General features: G+C 45.6%; 1 protein-coding gene across 1 annotated transcript; it reads left to right on the forward strand.

Moving 5' to 3' along the window:
- Positions 1-315: 315 nt before the first annotated feature.
- Snip1 (Smad nuclear interacting protein 1) lies at positions 316-7,637 on the forward strand. The gene is made up of 4 exons (XM_075945130.1): positions 316-585; positions 1,511-1,613; positions 4,539-5,122; positions 6,092-7,637. The coding sequence occupies exons 1-4, from the start codon at positions 374-376 to the stop codon at positions 6,354-6,356; spliced, it is 1,164 nt and encodes a 387-aa protein (XP_075801245.1). The 5' UTR covers positions 316-373; the 3' UTR covers positions 6,357-7,637.
- Positions 7,638-17,448: the final 9,811 nt, after the last annotated feature.

Here is a 17,448-nt window from a genome sequence, read left to right on the forward strand (position 1 = left end):
GGGTTCGGCTAGGCAATTGCTCTACCTGAGAGACAACTTTTTCAAATTTTGAGATAGAATTCTCACTAAATTGCCCAGGCTGGCCTCAAATTTACAGCGATCCTCCTGTCTCAGTCTTCCGAGGTCTGGCCCTGACTTTCCAGCCCTCCAGTCTCACTCGCTAGCAGCCCAGATCCCTCTGCCACCAGCCGGGGCTTCCCCAGCATGCGAACCCTATCACCTGCGGCCCCGCCCACCGGGGGTTTACCTCGCCGTGAGGGCTTCTGGGATCTTCCGTGCTTCCCGGAAGCGGAAGTGCAAAGGTCGGCCCGTCACTTCCTTCGGCTCGAGTGGCTCAACGGACCGTGCAAGTGGCTCTTGGTCGGGCCGCAGGATGAAGGAGGGGAAGAGCGAGCGGGAGCGAAGCGGCCGACGGCGACACCGGGCAGACGACGCGCTGGCGACCGTGGTGGTGAAGCAGGAGCGTCTGAGCCCCGAACCGGTCGCGCACCGCCGACCCGACGCCCCAGCCGCTAACCCGTCCCCGCCCGCCGCTGAGCCAGGCCGCGGCGGCCACCGCGGGAGTCGAGGCCGGGGAGCGAGCCGGTGAGCGGGCCGCGGCCGGGATGGCGCGGGTTCCGGGCGGTGCGAGCGACTCGGGATGCAGAGAACCTGTTGAGTTGCAATGAGATTCCCCCGCCTGCCTGCGGTGGACGGTGGGAATGTCTTTCCACTCGCCTGCCGCCAAAGAGTGTCTCACGTTGGGTCTTGGCGACTTCTTCGCAGCACTCATTCGCCGATGCCTCCGTACAGCATCGATTTACTGAGTGCATAGTATGGGCTAAAGATCAATTGAGGTACTTACTGGGCCACAGGATAAAGAGAGATGGTTTGACCCTGGCGAAACTGGGCGTGCTCTAACCCTAAGAAGGAAAATAAAATAACAAGTAGATAGGTCCGATTAGTGTTAATGATGGGTTAAAACAGTAATGTGGCCGGGCGGTGGTGGCGCACGCCTTTAATCCCAGCATGCGCGCTATTACGACAGAAAAGAACCTGAAGTAGAACTGTTTGTTTTTAAAAGTCGGAATAAAACATCCAGTGTATCCTGGATTGAGTGACGAAGGAGGAGCATTGTAGGCTGTAGGGATAACGTGGGATGGAGGACCGGGTGGGTACCTAGGACTTGCCAAGGGATTGGATGTGGTTGCTGGAGAAAGGAGTGTGTTAGGGGGAAAAAAAAACACAGTCAAGATTGACTTCCTGGATAGTGGTGCCAATTAGTAGGATGACAGACTGAAGAAAGGTGTTTGAGGCTTTGGGGTTCAAGAATTAGGTTATGTAAGTGAGCAGGCCTCAGCAGGAAGTCGTGTACGTTTGTTTGCTCCAAGTGAGCAGGAGAGCCAAGGCCTGATTTCCACTAGCGGGTTCACAAACGTGTGGTGTCTAGCGGGCGAGCCTGATACTTGAAGCTGATTTCTTTGGGGGAAGGGACATTGAGGTAAAATCCTGTGTACCATGCTCTGAAAAGGTCCCCAGCCAAAAAGAAAAACAAGTCCTCAGGGAGAAGAAGCAAGTCTCCACGGACTAAGAGAAGCCGGAGTCCCCACTACACCTCGGTTAAAGTGAAGCAGGTGAGTGAGGGGGCAGGCGCCCTTGATAGGAAGTTCGCGTCTAGAGCCGTTGCTGACGTGGGTCTGCACCTTCGTGTGTCCGTGTGTCCGTGTGTCCTTGTCCTGGCAGTGGACTCTTCTAAAAACTGGCTGTGTGTTTGCGGTTGTTTTACACGAATATTTAAATTTGGAGGAAATGATTGGTTTGATTCTGATAACCCTTTGTCAGAAATACATTTCCGTTTCTCCCAATGGTAACTTCTCTGTGGGATGCTTCAGACTGCTCTTTAGTCCCATTCCTTTCCACCTTTATCCTTCTCCCAGCTGCTTCTCTGTCTCTTATTTCCTGGATGGACAGACATTGTTTATGGCACTGTTTAAACCAGCACGGATGGGCCAGGTTTGACCTGTGACTGCCCACATGCTCCAATACATTCTTTAAAAGGACACTGTTATTTTACTGCACATTGAAAATCTGTCAGGCATATGTCTGTGATTCTGCCAATACCATGCTGTCTCAATTACCACACTTAAGTAATATAAATCTTGAAACCAAGTGTCCTGATTTCTTCTACTTTATTCTTTCAAAAATTAGCTGTTCTGAGCCGGGCGGTAGTGGCACATGGCTTTAATCCCAGCACTCAGGAAGCAGAGACAGGCAGATCTTTGTGAGTTCGAGGCCAGCCTGGTCCACAAGGGCTAGTTCCAGGACAGGCTCCAAAGCTACAGAGAAACCCTGTCTTGAAAAACAAAACAAAACAAAAAAATTAGCTGTTCTGGTTCCTTTGTCTGCATCTCTGTAAATGTTAGAACAGTCTTGAATGTGTGTATGGTTAAAAAAAATTTTTTTGCATGTTTTTATGTCTGCCTGCATGTATGTATGTACACCGTGTATATGTCTGGTGCCCACAGTCCGGAAGAGTACCAGATTCCCTAGAACTTAAAGATGGCTGTAAGACACCATGAGGGTGCTGGGAACTGACCCAGGTCCTCTGGAGAGCAAAAAGTGCTTTTAACTGCTGAGTTATCTTCCAGGTTTTCTAGTAATGTCTTGCTTGATGTAGGTGTGGTGGTGTGTGCATGTAACCCTACACAGAGACAGGAGGATCACAAGTTCAAGACTGGCTAAGAGCTTAGTAGAGACACCGTCTCAGAAGTAAGGACTGGGGCTAAAGTTTAGGAGTGCTTGCCTTGTCTGATCCTAGTCCCGTTACCATTATGTTTGTTTTTATATTAATGGATTATTACTCAGCCTTAAAAGGAAGAAAATCCTGACACATGTTACAGGATGTTTGAACCCTGATGACTTGCTTAATAAACCAAGGGAAAAAGACAAAAATTACATGATTTCACATCTTTGTAGTTGAAACAGTTGATCTCCTGCTAATTAGACCCAGATTGGCCTGAAACTTGTTTGGTAGGTAGCATAGGCAGACCGAGAACTCTGGCTTTTCGAGATGGTTTCTTTGTGTAGCCTTGACTGTGCTGGAACTCACTCTGTAGACTAGGCTGACCTCAAACTCACAGAGATCCGTCTGTCTCTGCCTCCTGAGTACTGGGATAAAGCCAAGAGCCACACCACCTGGCTAGGCCTAGACACTTGATTCCCCACCCCTCGCCCACTGTGAAGATAGGTTCTTATTCTCACTATGCCACCCCAGTTCCTTCTCTTGATAGTAGCAATTCCTGACCCTTTTAGTTTTGCTAATCTGAGAAAATTTTTATTATTTTTTGCATTGATATTCTGGTTCCTAGTGAGATAGGGGTTACTAAGTATTAGCTTCTGGAGACTGCTGTTGATACCAGCCTGTGGACTGGTTGCCTTACTGATTGATTTCTCACTGGTCTGTTTCTGTCATTGTTTTTTCGAGACAGGGTTCCTTTGTGTAATAGCCTTTTGTGTAATAACCTGCTGGAACTCTGTAGACCAGGCTGGCCTCAAACTCACAGAGGCCTGCCTCCCTCTGCCTTCTGAGTGCTGGGTTCAAAAGCCTGCGCCACTACCAGGCTCTCATTGATCTACTGGTGTGTGATATGTATTGTGGTTTCTGCCAGACTGATTTTTAGTATGTGTTTCCATTTTGTCAGAAGTTTGGAAACTACCAAGTAATACTTTCTTGTACGTTTCTTGAGGCTTTCATGTTTCTTAGGTTTATTCCTAGATGTCTGAATAATCTTTGTAGTTGTTGAAGTTGGAGCTTTTGAAATTATTTCAATTTCCCTTGTGGCTTATGAGAAAGTTGACTTTTTCCTTTACGTAGCTTAAATGTGACTATTCTGTTTTCTTTCTTTAATTCCATTTTTGGTGGGGGGTGGGTTTCAGGTAGCCTTGGCTGTCCTAGAACTCACTCTGTAGACTAGGCTGGCCTTGCAGTGATGCTGGGATTAATGGTGTTCACCACCACCACTACCTGGCTACTTTGTGCTGTTTTCTACACATGTTGCCCTGTGAGTTTGCCTGCAGATGACTAAAGGGAATATTCTCCTCCCCTCTGTTTCAGCCTCTTGTTTTGAGGGCTCTGAATGTGGACTTGGGCTGTCAGACCTGTATTTGAGGAGCAGCATGGACTATAGAGTCTTAATGGCCCGCCAGGGGAACAGAATTACCACAGATAGCCTTGTGGGAATAAGACTTTGTTCTGGATTCCAGCACCCAGGTCACAAATGTGTTGTTTTTGCGAGATTTAAGTATTTTATGTGTGTGGATGTTTTCCCTGCATGGATGTCTGTGCATCATAGAGATGCAGCGCCCACACTTGTCACAAGAGGGCATTGGATTCCCTTGGAACAGATGGTTGCGAACAACTATGTGGGTGTTAAGAACTGAACCTGGGTTCTCTTGAACAGCAGTTAGTGCTCTTAACTGCTAAGGCATCTCCCCAGCCCTGGCAGCTTATTCATAGAGTAGAAGCCATCTTTCCTTTACTGCATGCATCTTAATTTCAGGAACGCGAGGACCATCCGCGGAGAGGACGAGAGGATCGGCAGCACCGGGAGCCATCAGAACAGGAACAAAGGAGAACTCGTAACAGTGAGCGAGACCGGCACCGGGGCCATTCCCGCCAAAGGAGGAGCTCTGGTGAGAGGCCTGTCAGTGGGCAGGGTCGGGACCGAGACAGCCAGATTCTGCAGGCCCAGGAAGAAGAGAGGGACTTTCATAATGCCAGGCGCCGGGAGCATCGCCAGCAGAATGAAGGTGCTGGCAGTGAGGCTCAGGAGGTGATCCCTCGCCCTGCTGGTAACAGGAGCAAAGAGGTGCCTGTCAAAGAAAAACCAAGCTTTGAACTTTCTGGGGCACTTCTTGAGGACACCAATACCTTCCGGGGTGTGGTTATTAAGTACAGTGAGCCCCCAGAAGCCCGGATCCCCAAAAAACGGTGGCGTCTCTACCCCTTTAAAAATGATGAGGTACTTCCAGTCATGTACATCCATCGGCAGAGTGCTTACCTTCTGGGGCGACATCGCCGCATCGCCGACATTCCCATCGACCATCCCTCTTGCTCCAAGCAGCATGCAGTCTTCCAGTACCGGTAGGTAGACCAGGGGAGAACTGGAGAGGGAGCTGGGGGGAGTGTCTCACTGGGGATGCCTATGGCTGTTTGTGTGAGGATGCAGAAGAGCCCGTTGCCCTTGTATCTAATGAGCTGGGCTGAAAGTCTAGCAGCCCTTGAGTAATCTCTTAACATTTATATGAGAGTCTTGAACTTGATATCAGAAACCCAGATATTAGGCTCTACTGTTGTGAAGGTGCAGGCCTGTAATCCTAATCCCAGGTCTCTGGAGGCCAAGCAGAAAAGACTGGTGTACCCTCTAAGCGTGGCCTATGTACCAACATCACTTCTCAAAAAGAAAAGAAAAAAAATTTAGAAGGTCCTGCCCCCACTCTGGACCTATTTCCATATGCCCCCAGGGCTGTCATGAGGATCAAATAGAAGTGGAAGCCAGAGTCAGAATGCCAGGTATACGCTGGCTGAATCTACTGCTTAGATCATAGACCCTTACCATCTGGTCCTCGACACTCCCGTGGGGAAAACAGGACCAGGGTTAGCATCTTCATTTGACAGCTGAGAAAACTGTAGCTCAGCACAGTCAGCTGATGGTACAAATGACCTTCAGAGCAGAACTCTGTCTCATATCTAGCCCCTGACTCTCAAGTCTCATTCTAATGTTTTTTCCTCATTTGGGCTGGTGCTAAAATAGATGTACAGCATCGGGGAGTGTGTGTGTAGCCATAACAAGAAGTCTTGAGTTCTACATTGGAATTTTTCGTGGCCCTCCACCCCCACCTACCACTCCCAGCCCTCTACCTTTTCTCTTGGGTATATGTAAACTGCTCCCAATTCCCTTAGCCAGGCAGTACTTCCCGTGACCTCCTATAGTTTGCATTTGACCCATGTTCAATCCAAGGCAGTGACATCTAGATCTGTAGCAGCGAGCTTCAGAGTAGGTGGTCTCTGGCAGGACATGGCTCACAGGCTTCTCTCCCCGGTCTCTTCTAGGCTTGTGGAGTACACGCGTGCTGATGGCACAGTTGGTCGGAGGGTGAAACCCTACATCATTGACCTCGGCTCAGGCAATGGAACCTTCTTGAACAACAAGCGTATTGAGCCACAGAGATACTACGAACTGAAAGAAAAAGATGTTCTTAAATTTGGGTTCAGTAGCAGAGAATATGTCTTGCTCCATGAGTCTTCAGACACCTCTGAACTAGACAGAAAGGAAGATGAGGATGACGAGGAGGAGGAAATGGTGTCTGACAGCTAGCAACTGAGAAGCACCCCCACTATAAGAAACTGTTCCTGCTGGAGGCCATGGGCTTGACTCTCCAGCGACTCTTCTTGCCTTAAGTCTTTCCTCTGTTGCTGCCCAGCTTGTGTTGCAGTGTGAGAACTCTCACCTTGTGTTTTGTTGAACTTGGCACAGCAGCTGCCTGCCCGTGGGCGCTTGTGTTCAGAACAGTCTCACCAATTACAGCATGTCAAGTTTTGGTCAGTGTGTGGCTGTAGTGGAGCCTTCAGAACCGCTGCACAGGAAACCAAGCCCTTGGACAGGGGATCGTGGCTTGTTTGTTCTCTTTGTACAGTTTCTTATTTATATGTCATTGAGCTTTGTGGACCAGGGGTTTTGTTTTGGGGACAAATCCTAGAGCAGAGAATCTTAGTAAGCTTTGGTTGTCACCAAAACAACCTCCAGCATATACCAAAGCTTTGACCTGGATCAGCTCTTGAGTCATAGAGGTTGATTTTGCGCTTCGTTTTTTGGAAGTGACAGTTTACCACATGACCTCATTATTGACTGTCTAAGCTAAACAGACACTTTGCGACGCCTGTATAGACATGACTGTGTAGGAGGTCACGGCTTCTACCATCGGGTGCCGGTGTCTGTCCTGCACTGGGTTGTGCAGCTGCGTCCTGAGAGGGTTCCAATCTCCCCAGGAAACAGACATAACCATTTTTTGAGGCAGGGTTTCTCTGTAACAGCCCTAGCTGTCCTGGAACTAGGAACTCCCAGAGATCCGCCTGCCTCTGCCAGCATTAAAGCTGAGGTGGGCGCCACCACTGCTCGGCAGCATAACCGTTTAGATCATCTGTTCTTTCTCTTCAGCTTTGCATTTTTATTCAAATGTTATCTCTTTCCTCTCTTTGAGAAACACCCCAACGTTGACTTTGTAGCAGGGCCTTGCTGTCGCCTTGGGTCTTGTGTGTGTGTGTGTGTGTGTGTGTGTGTGTGTGTCTAAAGGAGCTTGTGTAGCTTCCACATCTCGGTTCCATCTTTGACATGGGTTTGTATTTACTTCCCGAGGGTGGAAAGCAAGGACAGCCCAGCTTCTGAAATTCCCACCTGCAGTTTGTGTAAGTAGAAAGGAGTTCATGACTTACAGTATGTGTGCCTGTAAATGGTGTGTTTTGGAGCTGTGTGCTGATTTTCATGACAGTGTTTGTGATAGAGATAATACCACATGATAGGCAAAGGCCTGTCACATTTGGAGAACAGCTTTTCATTTATATGTATTTTTGAGATAAAAAAATAAAATTTGTAAATATAGCCCTATTTTAGAGGGTAATACTTTCCTAGCATAAAGGACTTTTGTTCATAGGTGTTTGCTCCAAAGGACTCTCTGTATCAGTGTTTTGAGGTAAAAGTGGTCCGTCTGTGGGGTAGGTGTGGGCTGAGGACAGAACCTTGCAAGGAGGAATCACTTTAGCAATGGATTCACCATGTTCTTTTGAACTGTTGGAAGGTTTGTGTAGATGGCCCTTCATCGGGACCCTTTCCTCCTCTGGTGGTGATGAGGGCACTCAGCCTGGGCTGCTCTCTTGGGGCTAAAATTTAGGACGCTGATAAATAGCCTGTCTTTTCTTTCTGGAGTCATTGTCTCACTTGTCCGAAGAGCTGAATGCTGGCTAGTGCAGTAGGGGCAGCTCAGGACTGTGCATTCAGAAGAGATCAGCACATTCCCTACTGTGTCCAGAAAGCAGATTATATTTTGATGGACTTTATTCTTAATCCAGACAAGGTTTTCTGTCTGGGATTCCACAAAATAATCTACCATCCTACTCCAAGGCCTCCCTCTGTGTCCAGTGATAGTTTGGGAATTTGCCTTCTTGATAAACACTGGAAGATAACCACTTTGCCTACATCTTTGATTAAAGAGGTCCCAGTAACCAGAAGTGGTGACTCATGCCTGTAATCATGACTGTTTGATGTTTTACTCTTTTGGCTTTTTGAGGGGCCCACCACCCAGTCCCCAAATAAATCACACATACAGGTTTATTCTTAGTTATGAATGCCCAGCCTTAGTGTGGCTTGTTTCTTGCCAGCTTTTCTTAAATTTTCCTGTCTATCTTTTGCCTCTGGGCTTTTTATCTTTTTGAACTTTTGTATATCTTTCCTTCTTTCTCCATGGCTGGCTGGGTGGCTGACCCCTGATGTCCACTTCTTCTTGTTCTGTTGTTGTTCTTTCTTCTCACAGATTTTTCTTCCTATTTCTGCTGCTCTCTGCCTGCCAGCCCCACCTATCCCTGCACCTTCCTGGCTATTGGCCATTAATATAATATTTCCCAACACAAGGGCCTGGAGAGGCTGATTCAAGAGGATTGCTGCAAATGTTAGGGGACATGGAATATGAGGCGGCCTGTTGATTTCAGCAACAAAAATGTCCCAATTCTATTGATTGTGAATGTTTGCTTTAGTGTAGTGAGGCGTGTTAGGTTTAAGAACTGCATGTCAGCTATCTGGGAAGATGTACTTGTTCATCTTATCTGTTTGCAAGGTCTTCACTGTCTTTCCTCACCCTGTTGAAGTACAGTTGTGTGCGAAACAGCTCTTGGGTGCTGGGCTCCTGCACCAAATTTTCTTTGGTGGTCCCTAGTTCTGCAGAGGTGGGAAAAAGTCTTTAGATGTGGGCCACTGAGACGACTCGGCTAGTAAAGGTGCTGGCCACCAGGTCTAATGACCTGACTTGATTCTCAGAACTTACATGGTGGATGGATAAGCAACTCTCACAAGCTGCCCTCAGACCTCCACATCTGTGTGTGCACACAAGATAAATAATATCAATGCTATCAGCTACGGTCGTTTCCTCGCTCTGACTTTATCAAAGATAGTTGATTAAGTGCCAGTCAGTTGAGCTTCAGGTTCTGTCAGATTCTGTTTTTAAAAAAAAAAAAAAAGGAAGACACCTGATGTTACCCTCTGGCGCCACGCGCTCACATGCATGTACACACGTGCATGTACTATTGTGTGACAAAACTGTACCCGAGGAGATGCAGCATAGCCAAGTGTGGATACCACCAAATGAACCAAGTTTGTTTGTTTGTTTATTATGTATACAGTGTTCTGCCTGCAGGGCGGGAGAGGGCACCAGATCTCATTATAGATGGTTTTGAGCAACCATGTAGTTGCTGGGAATTGAACTCAGGACCTCTGGAAGAGCAGTCAGTGCTCTAACCTGTGAGCCATTTCTCCAGCCCTGCCAAGTTTTTTAAAAATTGTTTTTTTGAAATGGTTTCTCTGTATATCCCTGGCTGTCCTGGAACTCACTCTAGACCAGGCTGGACTTGGACTCCCAGAGATCTGCCTGTCCCATCATCCCAAGTGCTGGAATGGTGAACCAAGCTTTATTGGGATTACTTACAAGAATATGGGTGAGAGGTTACTTACAGGAATAGAAATGGATCAGACAGCTGCATTTCCAAAGCTCACCCAACATGGGTGAGAGTTCACAAAAGCTGGGACCCTAGAGCACACTGCACAGCCTGCAGGTAGCTCTAGCTCTGCAGATTGGAGAGCATCCTTTCCAGGTGCCTCAGTTGGTCTAAACCTCTTCCCAGCAGCTGGACTGGTCCCAGAGTCTCTGCAGCTCAGTTTCCCTCCTTCCAGAGGGACTCTCACTTTATGTTTTACTTGAACAGGGAGGGGTTGAGTGAGTCTGGTCAGTTTCAGGGACTTCCTAAAGCTATTTTGATTTGTTACCTTTCTGCTTGAATTTCTCAGCAGGATGGAATGATTCAATCTGCTTCAATTTCCTTAAAGACTTAGACAACAGCCCTACACAATGTTGGTATATAAGAGCACGGTCTAGGAAATTAAACTCTAAGCCCTTTGAACAGAACTAGCTCATACTAGGGCTCTCCGTCCTCAGTCAAGCAGGATTTGACGTTTGCAAATGAGAGGGCTGAGGCACAGAAACAGTAAAAGTCCCAAATTTTGTGTGTGGGGGCCTCTTGCCTACATGCTTGGCTGTGCACCCTGTGTATGCCTGGTACATGGGACCAGATACACCGGAAATGGAGTTATAAATAATTATGAGCCACCATGTGGGTGCCAGGAATCAACTCAGGCCCTCTGCAAGAACCACAAGCATACTGCTGAGCCATTTCTCCAGTTCCATAGACCACCTTCTTGTTTGTTTGACACAGGGTTTCTCTGTGCAACAGCTCTGGCTGTCCTGGAACTCGCTCTGTAGACCAGGCTGGCCTCCAGCTCACAGAAACCCGCCTGTCTCAGCCTCCCGAGTATATCCCATTTTTTTTTATTATGTATATAATATTCTGCCTGTGTGTCTGCCTGCAGGCCAGAAGAGGGAGCCAGATCTCATTACAGATGGTTGTGAGCCACCATGTAGTTGCTGGGAATTGAACTCAGGACCTTTGGAAGAGCAGGCAATGCTCTTAACCTCTGAGCCATCTCTCCAGCCCGTATATCCCATTCTTAATTAAATTAATTTGTGTGTATGGGTGTTTCGCCTGCATATGTGTCTACATCTCTTGTATCTGGGGAAGAGGGAGACAGGTCCCCTGTAACTGGAGTTAAAGAAAATTGTGAGGGGGCTGGAAAGATCGCTCAGAGGTTAAGAGCATTGCCTGCTCTTCCAAAGGTCCTGAGTTCAATTCCCAGCAACCACATGGTGGCTCACAACCATCTGTAATGGAGTCTGGTGCCTTCTTCTGGCCTGCAGGCATACACGCAGACAGAATATTGTATACATAATTAATAAATATTTTTAAAAAAGGAGATTTTCTCATGTGGGTACTGAGAACTGAACCAGGATCCTCTGGAAGATCAGCCAGTGCTCTTTAACTACTGAGCCATCTCTCCAAGCCCCAATTTTTTTCAAAATTATTTATTTATTAAAGATTTCTTTGTAGAGTTTTTGGTTTTCTTTCTTGATTCTGGGAATCAAACTTTGTAAAAAATCAAAACCTCTGTTAACTCCGGTTCCAGGGGATTCAATGCCCTCCTCTGACCTCCAGGGGCTCTGCAAGCATGTGCGCAGACGTAGAGGCAAAACACCTATACACGCAAAAATTAATAAACCTTCAAAATAACAAGTCAGTATCACTTACGAACTTAGATGTAGAAATCGATAAAATGTTAGCAAGGAGGTTAGGGAACACAGTTTAGTAGGTGAAGCGCTTGGTGTGAAGCCCGATGAACTGAGGTCAATCCCCAGTACCCAGGTGATGGGAGGAGCGAACTGACTCCTGCAGATTATCCTCTGACCTCCCCACCTGTGTCCCTGCACGCCAATCACTCACACAAACAAGTGATAAAAAATACATTTTAAAATGAGCAAATCCAAGAAATTAGAGAAAATATAGGGAGGTGTCCATTGAATTCAACAATATGCAAAAATAACAAGATGGTAAAAAAATTTATTCCTGGGGGCTGGAGAGATGGCTCAGTGGTTAAGAGCATTGCCTGCTCTTCCAAAGGTCCTGAGTTCAATTCCCAGCAACCACATGGTGGCTCACAACCACCTGTAAAGAGGTCTGGTGCCCTTTTCTGGCCTTCAGGCATACAGACAGAATATTGTATACATAATAAATAAATATTTAAAAAAAAAAAAAAAAATTTATTCCTGACATTCATGGCTGCTACAACATTTGAAAATCCATGTAATCCATTCTGTTGTTAAGAAGTAGATGGCTAGCTGGGTGGTGGTGGTGCATGCCTTTAATCCCAGCACTCTGGAGGCAGAGGCAGGCTGATCTCTGTGAATTCAAGGCCAGCCTGAACTACAAGAGCTAGTTCCAGGACTGGCTCCAAAGCCACAGAGAAACCCTATCTCGAAAAACAAAACAAAACAAAAGTAGATGGTTGAGCAGTGAAGAGCATTGGCTATGCTTGCAGGGCACATGGGTTTGATTCACAACACCCATATGTTGGCTCACAACTGTCACTCCAGTTCCAGGGGGATCAGGTGGCCTGTCTGGTTTCCACAGGTACAAGGTATGTACATGGTGTACAGATGCACATGCAGACAAAACAGTCAAAATAAGTGAAAAAAAAAGGCATATTTTTTGAAAAACTAAGGATGCTGAACCACAAACTTGCCACCTGTGCCACCACCCAAAGGCTCAGGGACCATTTCAGACTGGAAGAGCAAGAGGTCAGGGAGGACTGATATTGCCTCTGGACATGAGAGGACTGCTGTATCTGTGAGTCCAGCAGCTGTGGCTGCCTACAAAAGACTGGCATAGATCAGTTAGTAAATTGGGGGAGGGGTTTGGTGCAGGAGAATTGTTCGTATTCTGTCAATCATGTTTTAAATAAACACTGTTTGGCCAGGTAGGAAGTATAGGCGGGAAAACCAGACAGGAAGCAGAAATGATGCAATGAGAACAGGAGAATTCTGGGAAGGAGGAAGTTGATTCCTCCCACTCCTGCCTAGACCACCGAAGCAGTAGGATGTGATCTGCCCCACTGAAAAAGGTACTGAGCCACATGGCTAACATAGATCAGAAAAATGGGTTAATCAAGATGTGAGAGCCAGTGAGAGGCTAGAGCTAATGGGCCAATCAGCTTATAATTTATGGAGACATGTGTGATTTTCTTTGGGGCTAAACAGTTGTGGGGTACCGGGCGGGACAAAAACCCCAACAACAAACAACTCCCGTTCGTGTTATAGGGGTTGATGGGAGATGATGGCTCAGCACCGGTTGCTCTTCTAGAGGACCTTGATTCAATCCCCAGCACTGACATGGCAGCTCACAACTGTTACTCCATTGTTAGAGCCCATGGGCCTCAACATAGATAACTATTTTCCCTAACTGGACTGGTACGGAGCCGCAAGGAATAATCAGATGCAGATTACACAGGCATCACAGAAGGGCATTTCAGGGTTCTTCTCTCCTGAAGATCTCCACGCGTTTATTCTCCAAACATCTTTTATACCAACACATAAATTGAGCGGGGAAAATACACCAGACCTGTCTCCCAGGTAACCGGGTGAATGGCGTTTTGTCACATCTGCATCTACCTGTCTGCTGTGTATGCTAGCTGTCACGTAGGCTTGAATCAGCATCTCTATAAGGCATCCTCCAAATTACAAAGAAAGGAGCAACAATATCCTGACCCTTTGTTAGGCAGAGACAGCCTGTCTGCAGGGCTACTTGACCACCTCAGATGGGGCCTATGGCTTTAGTGCCTGGCTGCCACACTATATAGAAATATGGACCTACACTCTAAGTCCCAGGGGATCTGATAGCTTCTTCTGGCCTCTTTAGGAATTGCATGCTTGTGGTGCAGACATACATACAGGCTAAACACCCATATACATAAAAATAAACTGGGCAGTGGTTGTGCATGCCTTTACTCCCAGCACTTGAGAGGCAGAGGCAGATGGATCTCTGTGAGTTCCAGGACTGCCAGAACTACATAGTGTTTTTGAGATCCTGTCTCAAAAACAAAAAAACCAACAAAAAACAAAACTCCAAATAAGTTAATAAAACTTCACAGATCTCTGTGAGTTCAAGGTGTGGTAGCATACACCTTTAACCCCAACACTTGGGAGGCAGAGGCAGATAGACCTCTGTGAGTTCAAGATGTGGTAGCACACACCTTTAATCCCAGTGCCTGGGAGGCAGAGGCAGACAGATCTCTGTGAGTTCAAGGTGTGGTAGTACACACCTTTAATCCCAGCACTTGGGAGGCAGAGGCAGGTGGATCGCTGTCAGTTTAAAGACAGCCTGGTCTACAGAGGGAGTTCTAGGACAGCCAAAGATATACAGAAAAACCGGTCTCAAAAAGTAAAAGTAAAAATAAAGGAAAAAGAGGTAAAAATAAAGCCACATAAAGATGAAAAATACACAGAGAATCTGGATTCTGTGTGTTATTATGCTCTCTTTGAGTTGTTTGAATGCTGAGGAAGGAACAACAGCTGCTAGAAGATATTTCTTTTTTTTTTTTTAAATATTTATTTATTTATTTTGTATACAATATTCTGTGTGTATGACTGCAGGCCAGAAGAGGGCACCAGGCCTCATTACAGATGGTTGTGAGCCACCATGTGGTTGCTGGGAATTGAACTCAGGACCTTTAGAAGAGCAGGCAATGCTCTTAACCTCTGAGCCATCTCTCCAGCACCAGAAGATATTTCTTCATAAATGCTGCTGAATTAATCCAAGATAGGAATTTTGAAAATATTTTGACTTCAAAATTGAAGTCAAAAGGTATGTTACTTTGGAGAAGAGGTTTTGCTTTTGTTTTCACAAGAAATGAGAGGCCGTGGATTCATTTTGAGTTAAGAATAATCAGGTTTGGGGGCTGGAGAGATGGCTCAGAGGTTGAGAGCATTGCCTGCTCTTCCAAAGGTCCTGAGTTCAATTCCCAGCAACCACATGGTGGCTCACAACCATCTGTAATGGGGTCTGGTGCTCTCTTCTGGCCTGCAGGCATACACGCGGACAGAATATTGTATACATAATAAATAAATAAATAAATATTTTAAAAAAAGAATAATCAGATTTGATCAAGAAAAACCACCTGAGAAATCTCTGGTAGGACCAGATGTCTGAGTTCTACATCCAGAACAGATTCAAGACTGTTGCCTGAGATGATCAAGACTCACAGGATACTCCAGTCAGGACTTGATCATAATTCTAAATTTTTTTTAGGTCCCCATAAGATTATCAGCGACCCCAACCAGCAGGAAGTAGCCTGGAAAACTATGCCCACATTCCTTCAAAATGGACTATTTATGTCCAAAAATTCTACCAAGGAACTTCTACAACTCATAAACACTTTCAGCAATGTAGCAGGATACAAGATTAACTCAAAAAAGTCAGTAGCCCTTCTGTACACAGATGATAAAGGGGCTGGGGAAGAAATCAGAGAATCAACACCCTTCACAATAGCCACAAATAGCATAAAATATCTCGGAGTAACTCTAACCAAACAAGTGGAAGACTTGTATGACAAGAACTTTAAATCTTTGAAGAAATAAATTGAAGAAAACACCAGAAAGCAGAAAGATCTCCCATGCTCTTGGATAGGCAGAATTAACATAATAAAAATGGCAATCTTACCAAAAGTAATCTACAGATTCAATGCAATGCCCAACAAAATCCCAGAAAAATTCTTCAAAGACCTCAGAAGAATGGTACTCAACTTCATTTGGAAAAGCAAAAAACCCAGGATAGCCAAAACAATCCTGTACAATAAAAGAACCTCTGTCTCTCCTCCTCTCTCTCTCCCTTCTTCTCTTTCTCCTCTCTCTCTCTCTCTCTCTCTCTCTCTCTCTCTCTCTCTCTCTTCCTCTCTCTCTTTCCCTTTCTTTCTTTCTCTCCTTGTTAATAAATTCTTATATGGCAAAAAAAAAGAACCTCTGGAGGCATCACAATCCCTGACTTCAAACTCTACTACAGAACTATAGTACTGAAAACAGCCTGGTACTGGCATAAGAACAGACAGGAGGAACAATGGAACTGAATAGAAGACCCGTATATCAATCCACACATCTTAGAATACCTGATCTTTGACAAGAAAGCAAAAAATATCAAATGGAAAAAAAGAAAGCATATTTAACAAGTGGTGCTGGCATAACTGGATATCAACATGTAGAAAAATGAAAATAGACCCATATCTATCACCATGCACAAAACTCAAGTCCAGATAAATCAAAGACCTCAACATAAAGCCAGCCACACTGAACCTTATAGAAGAGAAAGTGGGAAGTACGTTGGCACAGGGAACCACTTCCTAAATATAACCCCAGCAGCACAGACAACTGAGAGAAACAATTAGTAAATGGGACCTCCTGAAACCGAAAAGCTTCTGTAAAAAAAGGACAAGGTCAACAAGACAAAATGACAGCCTACAGAATGGGAAAAGATCTTCATTAACCCCACATCAGACAGAGGTCTGATCTCCAAAATATACAAAGAACTCAAGAAATTGGACACCAAAAGACCACATAATCCAATAAAAAAAATGGAGTACAGACCTAAACAGAGAACTCTCAACCGAGGAATCTAAAATGCCTGAAAGACACTTAAAGAACTAACATCCTTAGTCATCAGAAATGCAAATCAAAACAACTCTGAGATTCAATCTTACACTTGTAAGAATAGCCAAGATCAAAAACACTGATGACAACTTATGCTGGAGAGGTTGTGGGGAAAAGGGAACACTTCTGCATTGCTGCTGGGAATGCAAGCTGGTACAGCCCCTTTGGATGTCAGTGTGGTGATTTTTCAGAAAATTAGGATCAACCTTCCTCAAGACCCAGTAATACCACTTTTGGGTATATATCCAAAGGATACTCAATCGTGCCACAAGGGCATGTGCTCAACTATGTTCATAGCAGCTTTGTTTGTCATAGCCAGAACCTGAAAACAACCTAAATGCCCCTCGACCGAAGAATGGATAAGGAAAATGTGGTACATTTACACAAAGGAGTACTACACAGCAGAAAAGAAAACGACATCTTGAATATTTCAGTAAAATGGATGGAGCTAGAAAAAATATTTTGAATGAGGTAACCCAGACACAGAAAGACAATTATCACCTGTACTCACTCATAGGTGGTTTTTAAACACAGAGCAAAGAAAGCCAGCCTACAAACCACAATTCCAGAGAACTTAGACAACAATGCGGACACTAAGAGAGACTTACATAGATCTAATCTACATGGGAAGTAGAAAGTAGAAAAAGACAAGATCTCCTGATAAATTGGGAGCATGGGGACCTTGGGGGAGGGTTGAAGAGGGGAGGGTAGAGGCGGGAGGGGAGGGTAGAGGCGGGAGGGGAGCAGAGAAAAATGTAGAGCTCAATAAATATCAATTAAAAAAACTGTTACAGCCCTTACACCACTCCAGTGAATGAAGGTCTCACCATACCTCACTCAAGAGATTTATTGGAAGGGAAGAATCCAAGAGAATGGCTGCCTCTGCCAGGGAGGAAAAAGCAGCAGAAAACGGAACAGGTGCATGGCTTGTATAGGGCTTCTTATGGGTGGTGTCTTTCCAGGGGAAGATTATCAGGGTGGGAATTGGTCAGATTTCAGTCCCTTGAGCTCAGATTGACTAGATCTCATGCTCAGGGATTGGTTGTTTTTTTGCTCAGAGATTGG

This window comes from Microtus pennsylvanicus, chromosome 13 (assembly GCF_037038515.1).
Source record: "Microtus pennsylvanicus isolate mMicPen1 chromosome 13, mMicPen1.hap1, whole genome shotgun sequence".
NCBI lineage: Eukaryota > Metazoa > Chordata > Mammalia > Rodentia > Cricetidae > Microtus > Microtus pennsylvanicus.